Source organism: Rhinolophus sinicus, chromosome 14, assembly GCF_057876585.1.
Source record: "Rhinolophus sinicus isolate RSI-liver-muscle chromosome 14, RSI-T2T, whole genome shotgun sequence".
In the NCBI taxonomy this organism is placed as follows: Eukaryota; Metazoa; Chordata; class Mammalia; order Chiroptera; family Rhinolophidae; genus Rhinolophus; species Rhinolophus sinicus.
Window position 1 is genome coordinate 144,724 of NC_142514.1, and position 20,211 is coordinate 164,934.

Below are 20,211 nucleotides of genomic sequence, written 5' to 3' on the forward strand. Positions count from 1 at the left end.
CTCAGCACGGTCCACACCCCGAATCTGGGTGCCACACTCCGTGTCAGGGTGTTGCCCCCTCTCTCGCTTCATGCTGAGGTCCAGGGCAGGCCTGGAGGCTCCTTGGCTCACATGCTAGGCAGGAAGTGCCCCGTGCAAGCACTGGCTGCAGGTTCCTCTTGTCCCCTTGGCCCTTGTCCTGGCCCCTGAGCAGTGAGGGCCGGGAGTGGGTCCATGCTGGCTTCTGGTCACTGTCTGCCTGTGGCTGCATGGCTGTGTCCCTGAGTGAATGTGGCCCTCACCGAGCACCGGTGCAGGACCTCACTATATCCCCCACCCACCCCTAACAGAAAGTGGATTGTTCCCACTGTGAAAATGGGAAACTTCATGGCGAAGTGCAAGCCCTGGGTCATTGTAAACCAGAAGGGTGTGCGGCCACCCTGGGTGTCGGCCCTCCTGACTGGGGCGGCCAAGTCGGACTTCCTCGGGGGGCCTCATGCTGGTGGTACCCACCCCTCTCCTGGTGGGTCCCTGAGGTAGGGACCGGGCAGGGCATGGGGCTGGCTGCTCGGCCCAGGCCAGTGGCAGCAAGGTGGCCGAGATCGATAAGTTATTAGCACCATTCTGTCAGCTGTAAAGTGGAGATTGATCGTGCTGCACTTCCCGGTCTGATAAAAATGACAGATTAAGGGAATAAGGAAAAAGAATTAGGCTTTGGAGCTAATGGCAGGGCTTCTGGAGAACCCCCTCACCCGGGTATCACAGCGGGCTGGGGTCACAGAGGAGGTGGCTTCTTTACCCCACCCTCCCAGACAGCCTCGTCAGGATGGAGAGGGGGCCGGTGTCTGGGGGCCAACAGGGGGCTCGGGGTGGGAGAGCAGGACAACTGCTGAGCTGAGACTTTGAGCTCAAGAGAGAGAGCATGGCTTCAGGGTGCCAGGGGCTGGGGTGCAGAGGGGCTGGCTCAGGCAGATGGATGAGTGTGGTTTAGATATGGGACCTGAGAGGTCAGGGGGGCAGGGCCTGTGCTCTCCCACTGCTCTACCATGGGGAGGTGTGTGGTGGGGGCTGTGGACTATTCAGGGCACCCTCCAGAACTCAGAGCTCGCTCGGCAGGTGGGCAGGCTTGTGACAGGCAAGGCCAGGTGGCTCAGGACTTCTGGGGGCAGCGAGGGGTGTGGTCAGGCTGAAGGGCCTGGGAGTAGTGCATGTGGCGGGTGGGCCCAAACTCAGGGGCCTTGAGGTGGCCTCGGGGTCCTACTGCCCAGAGACCTCTCTGAGCAGGAAGAGTTTGGGGCACCCTACCCTGAGACCCTGCCCTGCTGGTCCTCACCTGTCCTGAGAGGAGAAGGTAGTAGTGCCCGGTCAAATCAGAAGCCTTCTCGTGCTCTCCAGGGTGCTGAGTGGGCGTCTTCGTTTGCACAGACCAGTCTGGCTGGGTGGGCACAGCAGGGCACCCGTGGGGTCCTGAGTCTCCACCAGAGGCTGTCACCACACATCTGCATCTACCCCCCTCCCCAGCCCAGTGTCAGCACTGTCCGATGCCCTTACCCTGTCCCAGCCCCACATCCTGTCCTCTGCCAGCCTGGGACTCCAGCTGGCAAGGCCTTGATGTGACCAGGCGCCTGAGCAGTGATGGCCGTGGTTCTGGGCTGAGCTGAGCCTGGGGCCAGCCTGGGGCCTCCCTGTCCCTCCCAGCTTCCATCCCCTCCAGGCCCTGAGATGCAGGGTGGGGCTCACTCTACCCTCCCCCAGGTGACTTGTTGGGCAAGAGGCTGGGTCGCTCCCCCCATATCAGCAGTGACTACCCTTTGGAGAAGAAGGCACGAAGCAAGTCTCCCCAAGGTGGGAGCCCTACCGGGGGGGTGGGGGTAGGGGTGGGGGTGGCGGTCACTGGAGGCGGGAGGGTGTACCTTAGACCCCTCACCGTGTGCTCCCCCAACACAGAGACTCTGTTGCTGCCGGAACTAGGGCCCAGTATGGCCCCCGAGGACCAGTACCGCCGGCTGGTGTGTGCACTCAGTGAGGCGGGCACCTTGGAGGACCCCCAGCGTCTCTACCACCTGGGCCTCCCCAGCCATGGTATGTGCCTGGGCTCTCCCTGTTCCTGGAGGCCGCTACTCACCCTGAAAAGAAGCCCTGGGGTCTCTGACTGCTGACAGCAAGGCTGAGGTTGGATGCAGGTCTGGCGGCCCCTCAGCCCCACAAGCCCCTTGTAGGTGGGCAGGGAGACATGATTCTCCTACTTCTGCCTGAAGAAGCCACTTGTCTGGGTAGATCTTAGGTGGGACGCCCTTTGTGTCTCCTGTGGCCCCACACCCACTGTCTCCCACCAAGCAGGACCACCCCTCAGTCCCACTTGTAGGCACTGTCATTTCACAGAGCAGGAAACTGAGTCTCGGGTGAGCCCAAGTGACAGTGGGAGGTGGGGGTTGAACCAGTCCAAGCCGTCTCCCGAGGACCCCAGTCTGTGTGCTGCAGCTTTCCCACTCCTGCTGCAGGTCAGGGCACCTCCTCCAGGGAGCCCGTGGCTGTTCAGGTAGGAGGGGCCAAGAGGAGGGGAGCAGTCAGCCCCAGAAAGTCCACTGGTGGAAGTCCAGAAGGCAGGGTGGGCGGCAGTTGGGACTTGGCCTCCAGGACCTCCACGGTACTCCGAGGCCCCAACTGGAGGCGCCGTCGCCATCCCGTGCATCGTCTCCAGCCATCTGTCCAAGCCTCCTCTCACTTAGAAGTCCCACCCACCATCACAGGGGCGCCCTGCCCAGCTGCATCCTGACCTCGCAGACCACAGCCCAGTCTGGGGCGGCTTGGCTTTTCTGGCTGGAGGTGGCTGAGGGGTTGCTGAGAAAGGGGCAGGATTTCCTCTCCTTACACGAGGCGCTGTTCCCCAGGGCAGTCTCAGGCACCGAGAGCCTGAATAATTCACCAAATGTTAATAATTTAAAAATCTTCCTTTTTAATTGCTTTCCCTGCCCTGCCTGGGGCTGGCTCCGCTGGCCTGCGCGGGGGGGGGGGGGGGGGGCGGGGGGGCGCCGGCTGCCGGGGAGCAGCGCCGGGAGCTGGGCTGTCAATCACGGCGCCGCGCCGCCGCCCCCGCTGCGGAGCCGACTGTAAATAATCGAGGCCGCCGGGCGCGCGCGGGGGCGCGGAGGCCCCGCTGGGATCGAAGCAGGCGGCCGCGCCGACTGGGCTCTGCGGGCTGGCACCTGGCCCGGGCAGGACCCACCTCCGCTTTTCGGTTAATTAATTTATAAACAGGCGGCGGCGAGAGGCTGCACAAGTGGGGGGCCGCGGGGGTACTCGGAGGCCCGACCCAAGGCAGGATGGAGGGACACGGATGGGCGGCAGAGTGCATCAGACCGCGTGTTACCTAGGAGGGGTCATCTGGGCAGCCTCAGTCCAGGGTTCGAGACCCACTCCAGCTCCTGGACTCTGGTCACATTGCCTTCCTAGAGCAGGCCTGCGCCCTCACTGGGGTCTCTGCACACCCTGTCCCCTCAAGCCTCCTAAACTCCTGTCATGATGGACATTCATGCGCCACATGCCCACCGCACAGGCTTCCTAACCTCCCCATATCAAAGGCTTCCCTGGACTGGTGGTGCCTCCCACCCCAGCCCAGCGTCCTTCAGCTTGTTGCACTGCACTGTGTGTCTCCTGCCCTGTGGCCTGCTCATTTTTCTGTCCCAGGGTGTGAGGCTGTGCTCTCATGGGCTCCTGATCTTGTCCTTGGCCAGCGTCCTGTGCTCACCAGGGTGGGGAGTGAGAGCCCCGGGGGAGGCTGGCCTCTGGGTCACTGCTGTTGCCCCAAACCCCCTCCCAGATTTCCTGAGGGTCCGGCAGGAGGTGGCAGCAGCAGCTGCAGCAGCTGTGAGGAGCCCCAGTGGTCTGGAGGTCCACCTGCCCTCGTCCACAGCAGGTCAACGTCGGAAGCAGGGCCTGGCTCAGCTCCGAGAGGGCACCGCTCCAGCTGGCGCCCCGTCCTTCTCAGACAGGTACCGGGCACCTGTATTTCTGAGGCCCCCATATTCTCTGTGCTTGTTTCTGGGGTGGGCGGACTCACTCCTGGATTCTGCGGTCCAGGTCCACAGCCTACCTCTCCATAGCTTGTCAGCCACCTTACTCGTGCACACTCCTCTGCCATCGCTGCCACACGGCCCTGCAGGTAGTGAGTGCCAGGCACAGTGCTAAGTTCATGGCCTACTGTGCAGAAGGGACCTGCTGCCCATTGAGCTGGGCAGAGGCCCAGGACAGTACTCCTGGGGCAGAACGTGTGGGGCGACCAGCACTCAGGAAAGGGTGTTAAGGGCAGTTCCTCTGCATTGAACACCTGTGGGACCCCCTGAATCCAGGTGCCCCTGAGACAGCTGAAGGCTTTACTTCCCCAACAGGTAGGTGAGGGTGCTTGATGCAAACTGGGGGCGTGCATGGCTGGGGGGGTGTAGAGGGGACAGGAAGCAGCGAGAGGTCTGGGAACCCCCCCCCCCCAAGTTGGAAGCCGGGGCGGGAACGCCCTGCCCCCAGTAGCACCGATTCAGACACAAGCCTTTGCGCCGGGCTTGTCGGGGCCCGGAAACCCCAGGAGGGGGCGGAAAGGGCTACAGCGCGCTCTCTGCCTGGCAGACCCAACAACGCCGCGACCCCCGCCCCACGGCGTGTCTGCAGCCGCCTCCCGGATCGCAGCTAATTGCGCCCCGCCCCCGGCGCGCCCGGCGGTAATCGCCGCTACAGTCGCCGCCGCCAGCCGGGTCAGCGCCTCCTCGCCGCCGCCGAGATTAATTGGCGCCGCCAGTGGGGGCACAGGCGGGGCCGGCGCGCGACCCGAAGCCAGAGCGAGCGGCGCATCGACAGCCCGCTGGGCGGGCAATTAGCAGAGGCGGCCGGAGTGGGGGCGGGGCAGTTCCGGGAATGGAGGGGACACGCGGTGCTCACCGCCCTGCCGCCCACAGGGAGCTGTCACAGCCGCCTCCCTTGCTGTCGTCTCAGAATGCCCCGCATATCGCCCTGGGCCCCCACCTCAGGCCTCCCCTTTTGGGGGTGCCCTCGGCTCTGTGCCAGACCCCAGGTGAGGAGTGGGCGGGTGTTGGAGCCCTTTGTCATGGGGGGGCGGTCCGTGCGTGGGGCCATCCGGTGTGCCTTTGCCCGAGCTACCCACGAGTACCCTCGTAGGACCCACCCTACACTTGTTGAAGCCAAGGGCAGTTGGGAGGAGGAGGCTTGGGTAGCCCTGGCCCAGTCAGCCACCGAGCTTCGCCTCTGCCTCCACAACTAGGCTATGGCTTCCTGCCCCCTGCCCAGGCGGAGATGCTTGCGCGGCAGCAGGAGCTCCTGCGGAAGCAGAACCTGGCAAGGTAGGTGACGCAGCTCATGGGGAAGTGGTGGCACTGCCAAGCTGGCTGACCCTCTGCTGTTGGCTCCCCATGGTCCAGGCTGGAGATGTCTGCAGAGCTGCTGCGTCAGAAGGAGCTGGAGAGCGCACACCGGCCTCAGCTGCTGGCGCCGGACGCTGCACTGCGCCCACCGGATGGCGTAGAGGAGCTGCACCGCCGTGGGGCCATGCTGGTGCTGAGACATAGCTCTGCACCGCTGCTGGCCCTGCCCCCGCAGGGTCCCCCTGGGCCCGGTCCCCCCACTCCGCCCAGGGAGCCCACCCGCCGAGTCCCACGGAAGGGGGGGGGCCGTTCGGCCTCCACCCGGCCCAGCGAGCCTGAGGAGACAACAGGAGCAGGGCTCTGGGCACAAGATGGCTCTGAAGATGAGCCCCCCAAGGACTCAGACGGAGAGGATATCGAGATGCTGGCTGTTGGGGGTCAGGGCCCCACCCCGGGCCAGGCCACGGCTGGAGAGACCAGCTCAGAGGGGAAAGGGCTTCTCCCAGGATCTGTGCTGCCCCCTCCACTGCCCCTGGGCCTACCCTACGCGGTCAGCCCCTACTTCCACACAGGTGGGCAACCCCAATGCTCTCATTCCTCCATGGGGTGGGAAACCACCCCCCCACCACCACCACCACAGGGAGGGCATCCATCGGGGGAACAATCGCTCCTAACTCACCATCCAACATCTCTGGAGAATTAGGGCAAAGGTCAGCAGATAGGGGTGGAAGCCTAGGGACTAGCAGGCCCGAGTCCTAGTAACACCCCCTCCCCACTCAGGTGCCATGGGGGGACTCTTTACTGATGGGGAGGAGGCCACAGCCCCTGAGGATGTCAGCAAATGGACAGTGGATGATGTCTGCAGCTTTGTGGGGGGCCTGTCTGGCTGTGGAGAATACGCACCGGTGAGGGGGACACCTGCCCGAGCTCCCCATCCCTCTGGGCCTCTCTTCACCCCAATTTCTCCTCCTCAAAAGTGGGGTGGGGGAGACACTGGTGCATGCTCCCCTACCCCCCTGCCGTGTCAGTGCTTCTGCCTTCGACACCCACACATGCCCAACACAAAGGAGACTGTTCTCTCCTAGCCGCTCAGACAACCCTCCTGGCTCTGCTCTCCAGAGAGCCTTGACCAACCCCAGGACGTGGCCCTTGCTGGGCCGGAGGGATCCAGCAGGGTGGGCAGGCGCTGTGCCTAGCACTCGGACCTGACAAGTTCCCCGCCTCACCCCAGGTCTTCAGAGAACAGGGCATAGACGGGGAGACCCTGCCTCTGCTGACGGAGGAACACCTCCTGACCACCATGGGTTTGAAGCTAGGACCGGCTCTCAAGATCCGGGCCCAGGTGAGTGCTGGAGGGGGTGGTGGTCCCCAACAAGGGACGGGCAGCAGCAGGGCTCCTCGAGGCTGTAGGCACCACCTGGCCCATGTCTCCGCAGGTGGCCAAGCGCCTGGGCCGGGTCTTCTACACGGCCAGTTTCCCTGTGGCTTTGCCGCTTCAGCCACCGACCCCGCGGGCCCCGGAGCCAGAGCTTCTCTCCGGGGAGCAGCCCCTGTCGCCGGCAACGGCCCCCTCTCCCTATGCTGGCCGAGCCTCTCCCAAGCAAGAGAACGGTACCATGGCTCTGCTCCCAGGGCCAGCAGACACCCCCCAGCCTCTGTGCTGAGTGGGGGCGGGCTGCTTGGCCCCCCCAGCCCTTCCGTGCTGGCCACTCCAATGCCAAGGACCCTCCCCCCACAGCTTATTTTCCTTTCAGTTTTGGATGCAAAAACAGAATTTTAAAAAGGAAAACGTGACTTAAGAGGAAAGGAACGTGTTTCCAAAGACTCGGGGTGGCTGTGGAACCCAACGCAGACGGCTGGGGGGCTCTGCACACCAAAGACAAGAGGCCACACGGGCCCAGGCTGTGCCCCTGGCTCAAGCTGGGGCTGCTGGGAGGTTTTCGGCGTCCTGACATCAGGCAAGAGGTCAAAGACCTCTCGGGACCTGCCACTCTGGGCAGTGGTGGGCGGCTCCACATACAAGTTTCGACCCCAAGGCCACCACTTCAGGGATCAGCACAGCGCCTGGTACTTTCTGGTCATTTTGTTGTAAAAATAAAGCCCCGCCACCATCTCCCGTCCTCCCCCTGCACGGTGCTGACCTCAGGGCCTCTGGGCTCAATGCCAGCCAGGTCAGGAAGCTGCAGGCCCATGGCCGACTGCTGGCAAGACAGGAACACTGCAATCAGTCCCCCACAGGCCCGCGGGGCCTCAGTCCTCCTCCGAGAGCTGCAAATCCTGCAGCTCATCCTCCGGCCCCTGGGCCAGCAGCCACAGCTCCAGGGGGACCAGCCCCGCCTCCGCGTCTGGGCCTCCATCTGCAGGGAGGGATGCAGGCTGCATAAATCCTGCTTTATCAGGAAGAAGCCAGCCTTTAGGTCACTCAGCACTACTTAATTTACCGGTGCCACTGTTGCTGCTGCCAGAAGCAGCAGGAATGGGGCAGCTGGCCCGGCGTCCCCAGGGCTCAGCTAGAGTCGTCTAACGCAGGCCCATGACGGCCTTGGGCGCCCTCACCCCCAGGAACCACTCACCCTCCAAGTGGCTGACTTCTCCGCTGCTACTGCTGCCATCCTCATCCTCGTCCTCTGCCCTTTGCTGAGCTTCAGAGGATCCAGGCGTACCTGGGGACCAAGGAGAAGTGACCATGGGAGTAGGCACATACACATGGGGACAGCTGGGCTCACAGCACTGCACCCAACCTGTGCCCGGGCTCCTTCGTGCACATGGGAATTCAGAACCGCCCTGGGAAGTAGTGGGGGGCGGTTAAGGGAGCCTGGGGACATGTATTCTAATTCTAGGAGGCCTGCACCTCAAAGCAAGCGAAGGGGCAGAGGGGGGCCAGTGACAAGGGACCCGCAAACCGGAGCACTGAGGTGGGAATGGGAGCCCTTCTGGCTCTTAGGAGTTCTGGGGACACCTCCCAGGACCGCCTGCCCTTCCCCAAGTGTGTGACCAGGATGTGCAGGCCCCCACCTCTCTCTGGGAAGTCCATGGTGTCGTCCTCGTCACTGTCCAGGTCAAAGAGGTCCTTGAATTCCACCCTGTCCTCATCCTTCTTGTCCCCCAGCTTCTGCCGCTTTATCTCAGGAAAGTCCAGATCTTCCAGCTGGAGGCCCCAGAACCAGAGCAGCAGGTGAGGGGAGGGCAGGCAGCCCTGGGCACCCTCCCCACAGCCACTGCAGTGCAGTCATCGGCAGGAACCCTGACCAGGCAATGTCCCTGTGTCCCCCACACCCAGTGTTATGCTCCCTCCTCCCCGCCCCCCTCACTGCCCCACTCCCACCACACAAGGACCCTGCTGGGCCACTTCTATGACTTCTAGTCAGTATCACTGGGAAGGGTTCCTGGACAGCCACCCTACCAGGCAGGTGAGGAAGCCCCAGCTGCACACGTAAGTGCCACAGCCACATCCATCAGCAGCCACTGCACCAGGGCAGGACACAGCTGGGCGGCCCCCAAGCACCTGCGTGTGTCCCTGGGCCTGCTGTCTCCCCAACAGCTAGATTGTGCCCGGGCCCCGAATCTGACCCCATCCTCACCCGTTCTTTGCCACTGATCTCCAGCTGGATCTCTCGGTCCCGTAGTTTCCGCCACTGGCTGTAGTACTTGGTGAGCGGAGTCCCCTCTTCTCGTGTCTGCTTCTCCCAGGCATCCTGTGGGGGGACGTGCAGGGTCAGGCCCACCCTGGCAAACCCTCAAACCACAGCCACACAGTGATGTGCCCTTGGGCATCAGCTCCCCACTGACCACTGCCTGCTGGCTGGACACGCCGAAGGAGGCCCTCTGGCGCCGGCTGCAAATGTGGTCCGCGTTCTCCTGCACCTTCTCCAGCAGCTGGCGCATCTGCCGGCAGTAGTTGGCCACCTTGCACTCCCGGAGGAAGGATTTTAGCTGTGGAGGGAAGGGGCTCAGCCAAGTTCCAGAGCCAGGGCTACTCTGCACCCAGCCATTGGCCAGGGCCTGTGAGAGCCAGATGTGGCCACAGGGATGTGGATGTGTGTGTGTGTGTGTGTGGGGGGGGCACAGTGCACACGCCTGTGTGCATGTGGTGGTGGGGGGAAGGGTGGCTGGATGGCCCGGCCTGCAGCTGTACACACTCACTGCCCACCCATGAATGAAGCTGTACAGGCACACAGCCACACGCTCATGTACATACTGCTGGGGGGTTTTGTACTCCGACAGCACTATTAAGCAGCTGTGGAATCTTAAACCAGAGAACTGCTAAGTCTAAAATACGTACCATTTGGCTCTTTACTAAAAAAATTTGCTGACCTGTTTTCGACCATGACCCCTGGGACCTTGAACTCAGAAATAGAGCCCTGCACTCTTGCACCTATGTCTGCATTGGCCTCTTATACAGGTGCTGTCAGGCTGAGAAGCCCCCCCACTCACCAAGCAGGCCTCTGACAGGTGGGGCTGATTCAGCCCCCAGGGCCATACAGGGACAGACAGCCCTCACTCCCCCATGAGGCACAGGCCTCCCCGAGATGGGACACACCGAGGCTGAAAGCAAATGGAGCCCCATGGGGGGCCCAGAAAGGGATTCCAAGAGGGAGGACGCCTACCCGCCCCCCACCCCCCAGTAATGTCTGGAGGAAAGCTGAGGCGGGGTCTGCATCAGGCCAGCCAGGGCTTCGTGCTGCCCAAGCTGGCCCTATGTCCTCACCCACGCCCAGGACCCCCTGGGGAAGCGTGTGGTCAGGACACCTGCCAGACCCACAGCCCATTTGACCTCATGGGCCAGAAAGGCCAGAAAGACCTCATGGCCCAGTCTGGTCCTGGGGTCCTTGCTGAGTTGCCCAGATCAGCCCCACCCCTCAGCTTGTGTTCCCCACATCACAACCCCGGGGGTTTAGCTGCCAGGTGGTGCCAGAGCTGGTAAGATTGTGCTGCTATGTGGCTGAGACAGGGCTGCCTACCTGCGCCCTGTGTAAGTGGGGAGCTGAGCCCATTAAGGCAGTCTAGTCTGCCTTTAAACAGGCCACCAAGGAGCATGGGTGAGGCGGGGGAGCTGGGTATCGGGCACACACCTGCAGGACAGCGGGCAGTGCCAGTTCCGGGAACGCAATGGTATGGGCCTGGCTGTGCAGGTACTCCAGGGTGAGGTCGTACAGCTGCTCCAGCAGGCCGTCCTGTGCAGCACGGGCGGGGGCAGGGGGAGAGGAGCTCAGACCACTTCCATCCAGGCCAACTTGTCAGCTCAGCTTGCTCTGCAGGGCGGGGATCTGGAGGCCGTGACCCCATAGTCTCCCTGGAAGCCACACTCAGGCTCACAGGGTCCACAGCCAAGGAGTACCTGCTCCTCACCCCCACCCCACCCCAGGAGACCCATGAGGGTCCACACTTATACTCTGGACAGTGGCAAGCCCCCTCCTGTCCAACTCATCTGCCTCCAGTCATCTCACAGGTAATCTCAGTGCCCTGTCACATCCTGACATGACCCCAGGCCCCTCCCTGGGAGGCCAAGACACCGCCTCACCCGGTAGGCCTTCTCCTGCAGGTTGACCTTGGACAACTTCAGGACCACAGCAAAATTGATGGGCTTGGAGCTCATGCGTCCGGGCCTCCTATTGAAGTCAACCTGCTGGAAAACCTGCATGGCCAGCCCCATCAGCCCAGGTGGTGGTGCCCCAAGGCCACGGCCCCCCACTGCACCCAGTGCACCACACCCCACCTGCACCCCACCTTCAGTGAACCCTGTCTGCACCCCACTCCCTGCCTACACCCTAGGTCCTTGAAAATTCACCTTGAGAGCAGGGACGAGGGGCCAGATGCAGTGCCAGCCCCGCAATTCCACAGACCACACCACCCCCCAAGAGTCTGCTCGCCTACCAGAGCTCTGATAGCCCCCATGGTAGTCCCTTCATCCCCAAGTGGGGCAGGACCAAGGACACACACACACACGCACTGCTGACCCACTCCTAAAGATGGACAGAGAGCCACAGGGACCAGTATCTGGAGACAAAGGGTCTCTGCTACGCAGGGCCACTGTCTCTACATCATCTTCACCCAGGGCTGCAGCCCCAGGAGCCGCACGCCACAGGACACAAGGGCTCAGACGAGGGGCTGGGCGGCTCCCCCTCCCACGTCCTCTGCAGGGACCACAGACTGCGCACACTGGTGTTGGTTGTGGCCTCTCAGAGAAAGCCTCCCCCAGGTTCCAAGTCTGAAGACTGCCCAGGGGAGCACAGTACCTGGTCTCTCAGCCAAGGACCCATCCCCACCACCCTTGCAAGGAACGAGGTGCTCGTGGGAACACAGAGCCTCCCTGGCAGGGCGTTGCCCTCTCCCTGGATTGGCTCTGCTTGACTTCCCACCTGGGAGAGGGGGGACAGGGCATTCATGCAGGCAGAGCTTGGCTTCTGGCTGTGCTTTTCTCTGGAGAGGAGAGGCCTGCACCCTTGGGTGTGACAGGGCTGTGCGGGGCGTGGCTGTGGCAAGCCAAGGTAGGGTCAGTACGAGGGCTGTGCAAAAGAGGAGTCCGCAGGAGACCATGGGCAGAAGGGGACAGACACAGGTACCCAGAGCAAGCCGGCAGGCACGCCGAGGACTGGGAGGGAGGGCATCCCAGGGGACTGGATGTTTTCCACAGGACGTTCACAAGACCAGGAGACTAGGGCTCCCTTCCCTCCCCTACGTGCTAAAGGGCGGAGGACAGCACTGTCATGGCCACGCGGACACAGTCCTCTGGGCTCCCGTGGGTGGTGCTGAGGCCTCTCGAATGGGGAACGTGACTGTTTGCTGGGTTGGGGCCCAACTGCCAGTGGGCTTCAGGGCTTTGGAGCACATCCTTTCCCCACCTGTGCCATGTGAGCATGCAAACACAGATGTGCCGCACACACACGGGGAGTGCAGAGGCCGGCACGCGGCCTTGCAATCAGACCTGGGCTTCAAGCCCAGCTCTCCTGCTCACTCTAATCTTGGGCAAATGCCCAGATCCACCAAGTCTGTGCCCTAAAACCAGCACCCTTAGGCCCACCCTGCGGTACAGCTGTCCTCGTCCTCGCCGCCACTCTTGCCAAGCAACACACTCCAGCCTGGGCAGGCAGCAGGGCGCCGAGTGCAGGTGTCCAAAGGTGAGGGACCAGCGCTCAGGAGAGCGACACCTAGCGGAGCTCGGAGGCTCTGGGTAAAGCAGGAAGCGCCGCCAGGACAGCAGAAACCCCGCCCCGCCCAGCGCGAGCACCCCGGCTCACCTCCAGGATGAAGGGCAGCACTGGGATGAAGACACCTGTGCGCTCCGAGAGCAGCGTCAGGGCGCGCACGCAGTGCATGCGCAGCGGGTAGTAGCGGGCGGTGGGGACCAACCTGGGGCGCGGGAAGACGGAAGTGAGCAGAGGCCCAGACTCAAAAACCCCTAAACAAGCCTCGTCCTTCTGGCCAGCTACCCGACCCTTTCACAGGGAATCCCAACCTCAGCAGGAGCCCTCCCTGTCACTTCTGTCAGGGTCAGAGGCCACACATGCACCATCGGATTCCTGGGCTGTAACAGGGCAGGAAGTCTCTGCTCAGTTATGGGGGAGGGGGCGATCATTCATTCAAGTCTATCTTTCTTCCCTGAGGCGGGCATCCAAGGCTCCCCCTTCAGGAGGACAGGGCTGCCCCCTCCTGGCCAACAGCCATCCGGCCACATGTGGAGACCAATGCTAAATGAATACCAGACCTGCTCTGTCCAAGAACCCCACAAACCCAAACTCCCTTTAAACTGCACACAGCCCTCTACCTAGCACCTCCAGAATGCACATGTGCGCTGTGTCCTGGGACCAAGGTGCTAGGGAGCAGCCCAGCTGCCCATGAGTCACAGACGGCCCCACCCCCAGTCTTCTTGCCATGTAAGAGACCCCAGACCCTGCAGATCTGGCCACTGGGAGCACTGCCCAGATCCTCCTGGAAAATAAGCCTCTACCGGCCCTCCAGGAGGCCTCTCTGGCCTCCAGAACAGCCTCCTGTAACCTTCCTGGCCCTCAGAGCCACCCCGCCATCCCTCACTCACTTGATGCAGCCGATGACAACCTGGGAGAGGGGGTAGATCAAGGGCTGCAGGGCTTCGCTGGGACACACGGTGCTGAGGACATGGCACCACAGGCGGAGGCAGTGCACGAACTGCCAGTTGTACACAGACTGGTATGTCTCCTGGTGGGGTTCCATCTCCAGGTCAGCCCAAGGTCCCCATCTCATCCACAGCACCACGCCCTTCCCCACCCCCAATCCACAGCTGCTGGGGCGTCTCCCCAGGAGGCCCAGCCCCCAGCTCAGCCCCACCCATCTCCCTGGAGACCCGGCAAGGGGGCTCAGCCACCCCTTCCCGGCCGCGTGTTCACCTTCCTGCGGGTGGTCATGGCGTTGCGTAGATGCACGGCAAGCTGTCGGATGTACAGAAAGGCGTGCTGGTAAGCGACCCCCGTGTCCAGGGCCAGCAGCTCGGTCAGGGTCCGCTGCATGAAGTTGATGAGGGGCAGGGCACTGGGGGAGGTGAACTTGCAATTCCTCACATACGTGATGTACATTTGCTGCCGGGAAGATCACAGCCACCTGAGCTCCAGGGCCCGTGGACCCTCCACCAGACACCTGGGACTTTTGCTCAGAGCTGCTGCCTCTGCAGGCCCCTCCCTGTGCACGGCTCTGCTCCCCGTGTGTACCCAACAACCTCTGGCACAGGCTACATGCAGAGAAGAGGGGCCTTATAGGGAGGGGTGAGCTCCAGTGTGAACTGCGGGAAGTAGCAGGGACACCACACAGGGACTGGGAGGGAAGCAGAGAGGCCCCTGCTGCACACAGTTCTATGCAGGGGGTTCCAGAGGGTCCCCATGAAGGCCAAGGCAGGCCACCCCAGGCTTGGAGCCGGGCAGCAGAGTCCCTGTCCCTCTTCACACCAGATGTCCTCATCCACTGAGGGGAGAGCTGGGAGTGCAGTCCACAGAGCCCCAGGGGAACCAACGCTCTGGTCACTATCACTGTGTCCGCGCCTTCCCTCCCCCTGCCCCCCGCCCCCGGCCCAGGGAGGAAACAGTGACCAGGGCCTGGGTCTGCTTGGAACCAGTGCAGGGGAGGCCCGCTGACCACAAAGGCAGCCTGCCCAGCCCTCCAGCCGAGACTTTCAACGTAGACCCTGATGGACAGAGCACAGCTCCACAGGCAGGAGCCACACGGCCTCAGTACCTTGAGGACAGGGCTCAGGAAGGTGTCCTTCTTGTGCCGGCAGACTCTGGTGAGGACTAGGAAGGCCAACACACGTAGCGTCTCCTCGCCCGTGCTCCACAGGGTCACCATCCTCTGAAGAGAGCAGGACGTCACTGCCTGTCCGGCCAGAGGCCCCTATGGGCACTGCTGCGAGACAGCTCCAGCCTCGAGCCCATCCCCACGTGCTGGGGCTGTGCTGCCTGTGGGTGGGTGGTGGGCGCAGTTGCAGAGGCTAGAACTGGGGTGTGTTTGCATCCCGATCATGCCCACCTTGAGCAGCATGCGGCACTGCCTAGGGAAGGTCAGGAAGTAGGGCACAGAGTTGCCCACGTGCTGGAGGAGGGCTGCTGCGACTGTCGTCTCTGCCACGCAGGCCACCAGCTGGGGGAGCAGGAGAGGTCAGTGAGGCCCCAAACCCACTCACAGCCAGATGCAAAGGACTGGACCACAGCCCGCGGCCAGGCCCTGTGGGATCCGGCAGACCCTCCCGCTGGCACTGCACCTGTATCACGGAGCCCAGGTAAGCCTTCACATCCAGCCGGAGCTTCCCCCACAGCGGGCTGCTGGACGGCTGCTGTACCCTGCAGAGAGGACACAGTGCCCGCCCACTTGAGACCTCCAGCTACGCACAAGGCTGTTTCGTCCGTGCAGTCTCCAGGACACGAGGCACATGGGCCCTGGGGAGACCCCCCCCATCTCTCTACGAAAAGCTCAGGGGCCCCTTACCACTGGCTGACACAGGGACGCACTAAGACCCTCTCAAGAGTGAGGAAGAGCAGCCCCAGGACAGACAGCCAAGAGCAACTGTACTCCATGTCTGAGCCCAGGGCTGGCCACTTGCCCCAGAGTCCCCAGAGGTAGCCATACCCTGAGACCCAAGCCAGGCATCGCTAACTACCACTGCAAGTTGGTTTTCTTTGGACCACACATACTTAAAAAAACACACAAGTCATCCACATTTACAATTTAGTTTCACCAAACATTCTTTTGAAAAATGGAAACACCAGGCAATAGTGACTACCTTTCTCGGAAGTTTCTCAACAGCAGAACCCCAAAGCACTCACGGAACTCAGCAGCTCATTAAAACCTGCTCTGATGCGAAGGGACAAAGGACAGGGGCACCTGCAGCCAGCGTGCCCTGACCCAGGAAGCAGCTCTCGCCACGTCACCCAAAGCCCCGCCCTTCACAGTGACCGCTCCGCTCAGTGCAGTGGCCCCTCACAGGCCCCGCCAACACTGCGCCTGGGTCCACTCACTCACTGCTGGTCCCAACCAGATGGCTGCCTCCACACGACCGAAGCCCCCTGACCCATCAGTCCAGCCCTGACTGCCGGCCTAAAGCCGAGGTCTGCCCATCTGCAGGTCCACCGCCTCCCCCAACCTGGTGACAGCAGGGCCCCTCCACGGAGACGTCTTTCTCCCCTTGAAGTGTCTGGGGTGAGTCTGACCCTCCAAGGCCCATACTGCTTCCATGTGATTGCACGGCCCGTCCAGCCCCAATGTAACACGTGTTCTCCCAGTTATCTGCTGCTTCCCTCTGAAGACTGCACACGGCCTTCTCTGCTCAGTGTACCTCTAACGTGGAAGTTAAGGTTCTCAACCTCAGCATCGAGGCCCCCACCTATAGACAGACCCACCAGCCACAGAGCAAAAGGCAACGAGAGTGGACAACACTTATTCATCCAAAGACGAAGAAGAGAGAGTCCTGACCTGGGACGATGGGGGAGCAAAGCCAAGCACCTACTCTGCAGCCTGAGAAATTCTGTGTAGAGAATTTCCCTTCTCAGAAACAAAAGAGAAAGAGAAAAGGATGGGGCCTCTGACTGACCCTGATGCCCAGACCCTCCCCAGAGCCTGCAAAGAACCTGTGCTGTCATCACGTCCCTGAGGACCAGCCAGCCTGGGGCCTCTGCCTTTCACAGCAGGGCCCTGAACACACCCCCGCCCACCCTCCTCCCTCTCACCTGCTGCTGCCCTTTGGGGCTTTTCCAAACAGCAGCTTCTGGAGGCAGCCAAGGAGGTCTCTGATGCAGAAGGAGACCAGGGCATTGAACACTGCAACAAGGGGACCACACATGCCACTCAACAGACAGAAGATGGAACAGAGAGCCTCATTGCACATCCCCTTGCCCCAGCTCACCAGCACTGTCTGTAACCTGGAACTTGCTGGCCTCAACACCTTCCTGGTCCCCTTGGGCGGTGGCCACGGCTGCTCGGAGCGCCTGCACAACCTCATGGAACAGCCTTGGAGTAAGGTGCTGCTGAAGGGGCAAGAAGACCCAAAACACTGGTGAGCATCTGGCCATGTAGGACGGGGGGGGGGGGGGGGGGAGTAAGCAGGGCTCCAGGAACCCACCCTGTGAGAAAGGCACCCCTTGCCCACCCTCAGACACAAGGCTGAGGTGGGGGCAGTGTGACTGAGCCATGTGCTGGGAACAAAAAGACAGTCCAGAATCCTGGGAGGGCAGGGAGCCCAGCTCAGGGACCATGGGGTCGCGTGGGAGGCCAAGGGTCCCAGACCCGGCCAATGGCCAGCTCTGGCTAGCACTTGGAGCTCTCCCCTCTGTCCTCTCCTTTCTGTGCAGGAAGTACTGCAAGAGCCTGGGAAAAGGGGCTCCACAAACTGGCACAGGCACAGAGAGTTCGGAGAACAAGGAGCCCAAGAGACAGACTGAGAGCACGGGAGCAGGCAGAGCCCCTCGAACCTCTAACTGAAGGAAGACACCGTCCTGAAGCCCCGAGCATGAGGAATAAGCATGAGAGACCCATTTGTACCGAACAGATAGTGCCACAGCTCAGGGAAGTGGCCCTCCCACCTGCAGCCCCAGAGAAGGAGCCCTCCCACCTGCAGCCCCAGGTGCCAGAAATGAGGCAAGGGCAGACACCTAAGGGGGGAATTGGGCAGTTGCCCATCCCATGCCATTTCTTACTTTTGACGCATGCTTCCATCTCTCAACCATGGCGAGGGTCACAGGGGCAGAATCCCTCTTCTTCCCCTTCAGCCCTCTGGAGACCCCATCCTCATCCTCATCTCCCTCCTCACTTGCTTCCTGAACCAAACACAGAGGGCCAGGCTACAACAGGATGCAGGGGCCACGAGCGTGCCCCAGCTCCCAGCCAGCTTAGTCCCAGCCCTCACCTCCAGCATTTCTGGCAGGGAGTGGGGCTGCTGCCCTTCGTCCTCAGAGCTGTCTGAATCGCTGAAGTTCAGCAAGCTCTGGTCGTTCTCCTGCAGGAACTTGTAGAACTCCGGGTCTCTGAGCTTCAGCCGAGAAAGCTGGTCCTTGTGCTCAGAGGCATAGCCTTTATGCCGGCTGGAAAGGTGGGGGTCACCATGTCTGATGGACAGGCAGAGCCAGTGGGGGCGGGAGGAGTGAGGCCTCCTGTCCTCTTGCTGGCCTCCTGGGGCTTGGTCTGCTCCCTCACAACCACTGATAACTAAGGCAGGGGATTTTCAGGGGGTACTTTTTCACCAGATTCCTCTCTGCCCCAAACTCCAGACTCACGTATTGCACAGCCCTCTATACACGTTCCAACATGTGCATTTCAAACCCAACACATACGACGCTGAACTGTGGTTCCCCCAAACTTGGGCTGCCTGCACCCTGCTCTATCTCGATGTTTGGTAACGCTACCTTTCCAGGCAAACCTGTCTGTCACGCCCAGCATGCAGCCTGCCTGGAGCTCTCACCAGCAACACCCCTTGTGCCTCCTCTCAATTCTCTCATTCACCGTAATGTCTCTCCCTGTCACCACCCCGACTGCCACACTCTATTATGTTGGGCAATCTGAGTGGCCCTTTGTGTTGTCTGTCATGTGACATTACTTCACTGCTCAAAACCCTGAGATGACTTCCCAGTATTTTACTGGAATATCTCATAAACGGCCCCATCTTCGTCTCTGCGGGGTCACCTACTGCCACTCTCCCCCTCACGCCTTCCGCCACAGCCACACTCCCTCTGGGAAGGGCCGGCTCCCACTGCAGGGCCTTTGCAGTGCCTGCTCCCTGAAACACCACAACACTCCGCTGCTGCTGTCTGCATGGCTTACCCTCTCAGGCCTCTGCTCAACTGTCCCCTCCTCAAAGGCCTCCACTCCACTTAACACAGCAACAGATGCCCGGCTATGCTCCCCGTTCCTCTAAGCCCTTGTTTTTCCTTTCCGTCCACAGCACTCATCCCTTCCAGATTCCTACACTCCGTGGTTTACCCCAGACTGAATGAGCTCTCCCAGGCTATAAAGTGACTTTGTCACCACTCATCAGCCCATGCTCACCTTCTAAAAGGAGACCTGGCACAGAGCGAGTGCTCATAACCATCGGACGGAAGAACGGCTAGGGCGAAGCCAAAGCGCTGCGGGGAGCTGGTCCCAGGTCCCCGGGCCTCGGCCCTGAGATCCCAGAGGTGCTCAGCACCCTCGCGGCGTGGGGAGGGGACCAGGAAGACGAGGGATTCTGCTTACGCGCAGCCCGTGGGAGCCGCTCCGCTCACCTGGCCGAGGGGTTCCCGCTTGGCCCGCCCGGGCTCCGCGCGGCTCCGCGCGCTGGCTGCGTCTCGGCTTCGGGGGCTCCTTCGGACTCGGATTCGGACTCAGAATCAAAGCCCGAGGCCAGAAACTCGTCCACCGTCAACTCTGCCAGGCGCCTGCGGGTCACGACGCCCAAGTCACGGCTCCCTGCCAGCCAGGTGTGTCCCAGCCCCGGTGCCCCAGGAACACGGAGAGCCCCTTCGCATGTAAGCACCCGCTGGGAGGCCGAATCGGACCCCAGATTTCCAACTCACCGCTTTCGACTCCGCGCCGCCGCCATGACTGCCAGCCTGCAGCGTGCGCCCCACTTCCGGCCCCAGAATGCCGTGCGCTAGGCGTCCTTCCTCCGGTCGGCCGCGCCCGCCGGCTGGCTCTACGGTTCTCCAACCGTGGCTCCGGCGGCTTGTGAGCGGGAGGGCGCGTTCACATCCTTTGTGCTGCAGGTAGCGCTAGGGCTCCCAAGTCGTTGGCACGCAGGATGCGGGTTCCTGGCGCAGGCCTGGTTCAGTCGGCTCCTGCACGCATCCGCCGAGTGCCGGGTTGCAGAACTTGAGCAAGCACCAAGCAGGACGTGCCGCTCATCATCTGGGTCCTTCTGCGTAAGACTTAGTGATAACACTACTGCCCCGGAGGAAGGTCGGGTCTGGGGCCCCCTCGCCCAGTCTGCCCACAGCCTACCCGGGGCTCCGTAGACGCGTGCCTCTGAGGATTTCAACGCATCAAAAAAGGACAAAACGCCATCGACAGAGAGGGCTCCTACACAGAGAGCTCTTGCAAATCAAGAATTAAAAGCCAACACTAATAGGGGAAACCAGCCAAAATAGAAACCACGATGCTTTAGATGTTCCTCAAAAGATAAATGACGGCCTGCTGGCCAGGCCGGCCACGCTCTGATCAAAGGAGGATCAGAACCATGAGAGAGTCTGCATTTCACGGGACAGTCCCACAGCACTTGTCGTGGGGAAAAAGGGGGAAGCGCTGTTTTTGAGGCCTGTTTGGCCAAATCTACCTGAAAGTACTATGCCTCATACTTCAGCCCAGTCACTTCTCATTCTTCTGGGAATTCACCGACGAACACACCTGCATAAGTCCACAGTACGGGGCTGGGCAGAGA

General features: G+C 61.8%; 2 protein-coding genes across 8 annotated transcripts in view; one reads left to right on the forward strand and one right to left on the reverse strand.

Moving 5' to 3' along the window:
• The window catches only part of SAMD11 (sterile alpha motif domain containing 11), an 18,988-nt gene extending 11,527 nt beyond the window's left edge, over window positions 1-7,461 (forward strand). Inside the window, exons 6-14 of one of the 2 annotated variants that reach the window (XM_019712045.3) lie at window positions 1,735-1,824; window positions 1,927-2,061; window positions 3,800-3,971; window positions 4,926-5,041; window positions 5,249-5,327; window positions 5,406-5,920; window positions 6,129-6,253; window positions 6,580-6,690; window positions 6,785-7,461. In XM_019712045.3, coding sequence (XP_019567604.2) covers window positions 1,735-1,824; window positions 1,927-2,061; window positions 3,800-3,971; window positions 4,926-5,041; window positions 5,249-5,327; window positions 5,406-5,920; window positions 6,129-6,253; window positions 6,580-6,690; window positions 6,785-7,012 — 1,571 coding nt within the window. In that variant the 3' untranslated portion in view covers window positions 7,013-7,461. The remainder of the gene's footprint in view (window positions 1-1,734; window positions 1,825-1,926; window positions 2,062-3,799; window positions 3,972-4,925; window positions 5,042-5,248; window positions 5,328-5,405; window positions 5,921-6,128; window positions 6,254-6,579; window positions 6,691-6,784) is intronic. The other variant, XM_019712046.3, reaches the window with a different exon arrangement.
• On the reverse strand, window positions 7,144-19,491 carry NOC2L (NOC2 like nucleolar associated transcriptional repressor). 6 transcript variants are annotated; one of them, XM_019712049.3, is made up of 19 exons: window positions 19,352-19,491; window positions 19,061-19,213; window positions 17,710-17,884; window positions 17,501-17,620; window positions 16,711-16,831; window positions 16,535-16,625; window positions 15,073-15,151; window positions 14,841-14,951; window positions 14,550-14,663; window positions 13,712-13,900; window positions 13,384-13,523; window positions 12,587-12,698; window positions 10,870-10,983; window positions 10,421-10,522; window positions 9,138-9,281; window positions 8,930-9,043; window positions 8,364-8,496; window positions 7,922-8,011; window positions 7,144-7,705 (listed from the first exon to the last, which is right to left on the reverse strand). In XM_019712049.3, exons 1-19 carry the CDS (start codon window positions 19,375-19,377, stop codon window positions 7,599-7,601), a joined length of 2,235 nt encoding a protein of 744 aa, XP_019567608.3. In that variant the 5' UTR covers window positions 19,378-19,491; the 3' UTR covers window positions 7,144-7,598. The 6 variants fall into 6 exon arrangements, with proteins under 6 accessions (XP_019567608.3, XP_074190455.2, XP_019567607.3 ...); XM_074334354.2 differs by having other exon boundaries at window positions 17,501-17,644; XM_019712048.3 differs by having other exon boundaries at window positions 16,711-16,828; window positions 17,710-17,908.
• Between the last annotated feature and the right edge of the window lie 720 nt (window positions 19,492-20,211).

Bases quoted from the DNA above. Each gene is read 5' to 3' on its own strand.
- NOC2L (XM_074334352.2), bottom strand. From the start codon at position 19,377: ATGGCGGCGGCGCGGAGTCGAAAGCG. The intron at 14,952-15,072 runs GTGCAGTGCCAG...CTGCTCCCCCAG, and splicing joins ACCTGGGCTCCGTGATACAG to CTGGTGGCCTGCGTGGCAGA. The intron at 12,699-13,383 runs GTGAGTGAGGGA...CCCGCGCCCCAG, and splicing joins GTTGTCATCGGCTGCATCAA to GTTGGTCCCCACCGCCCGCT.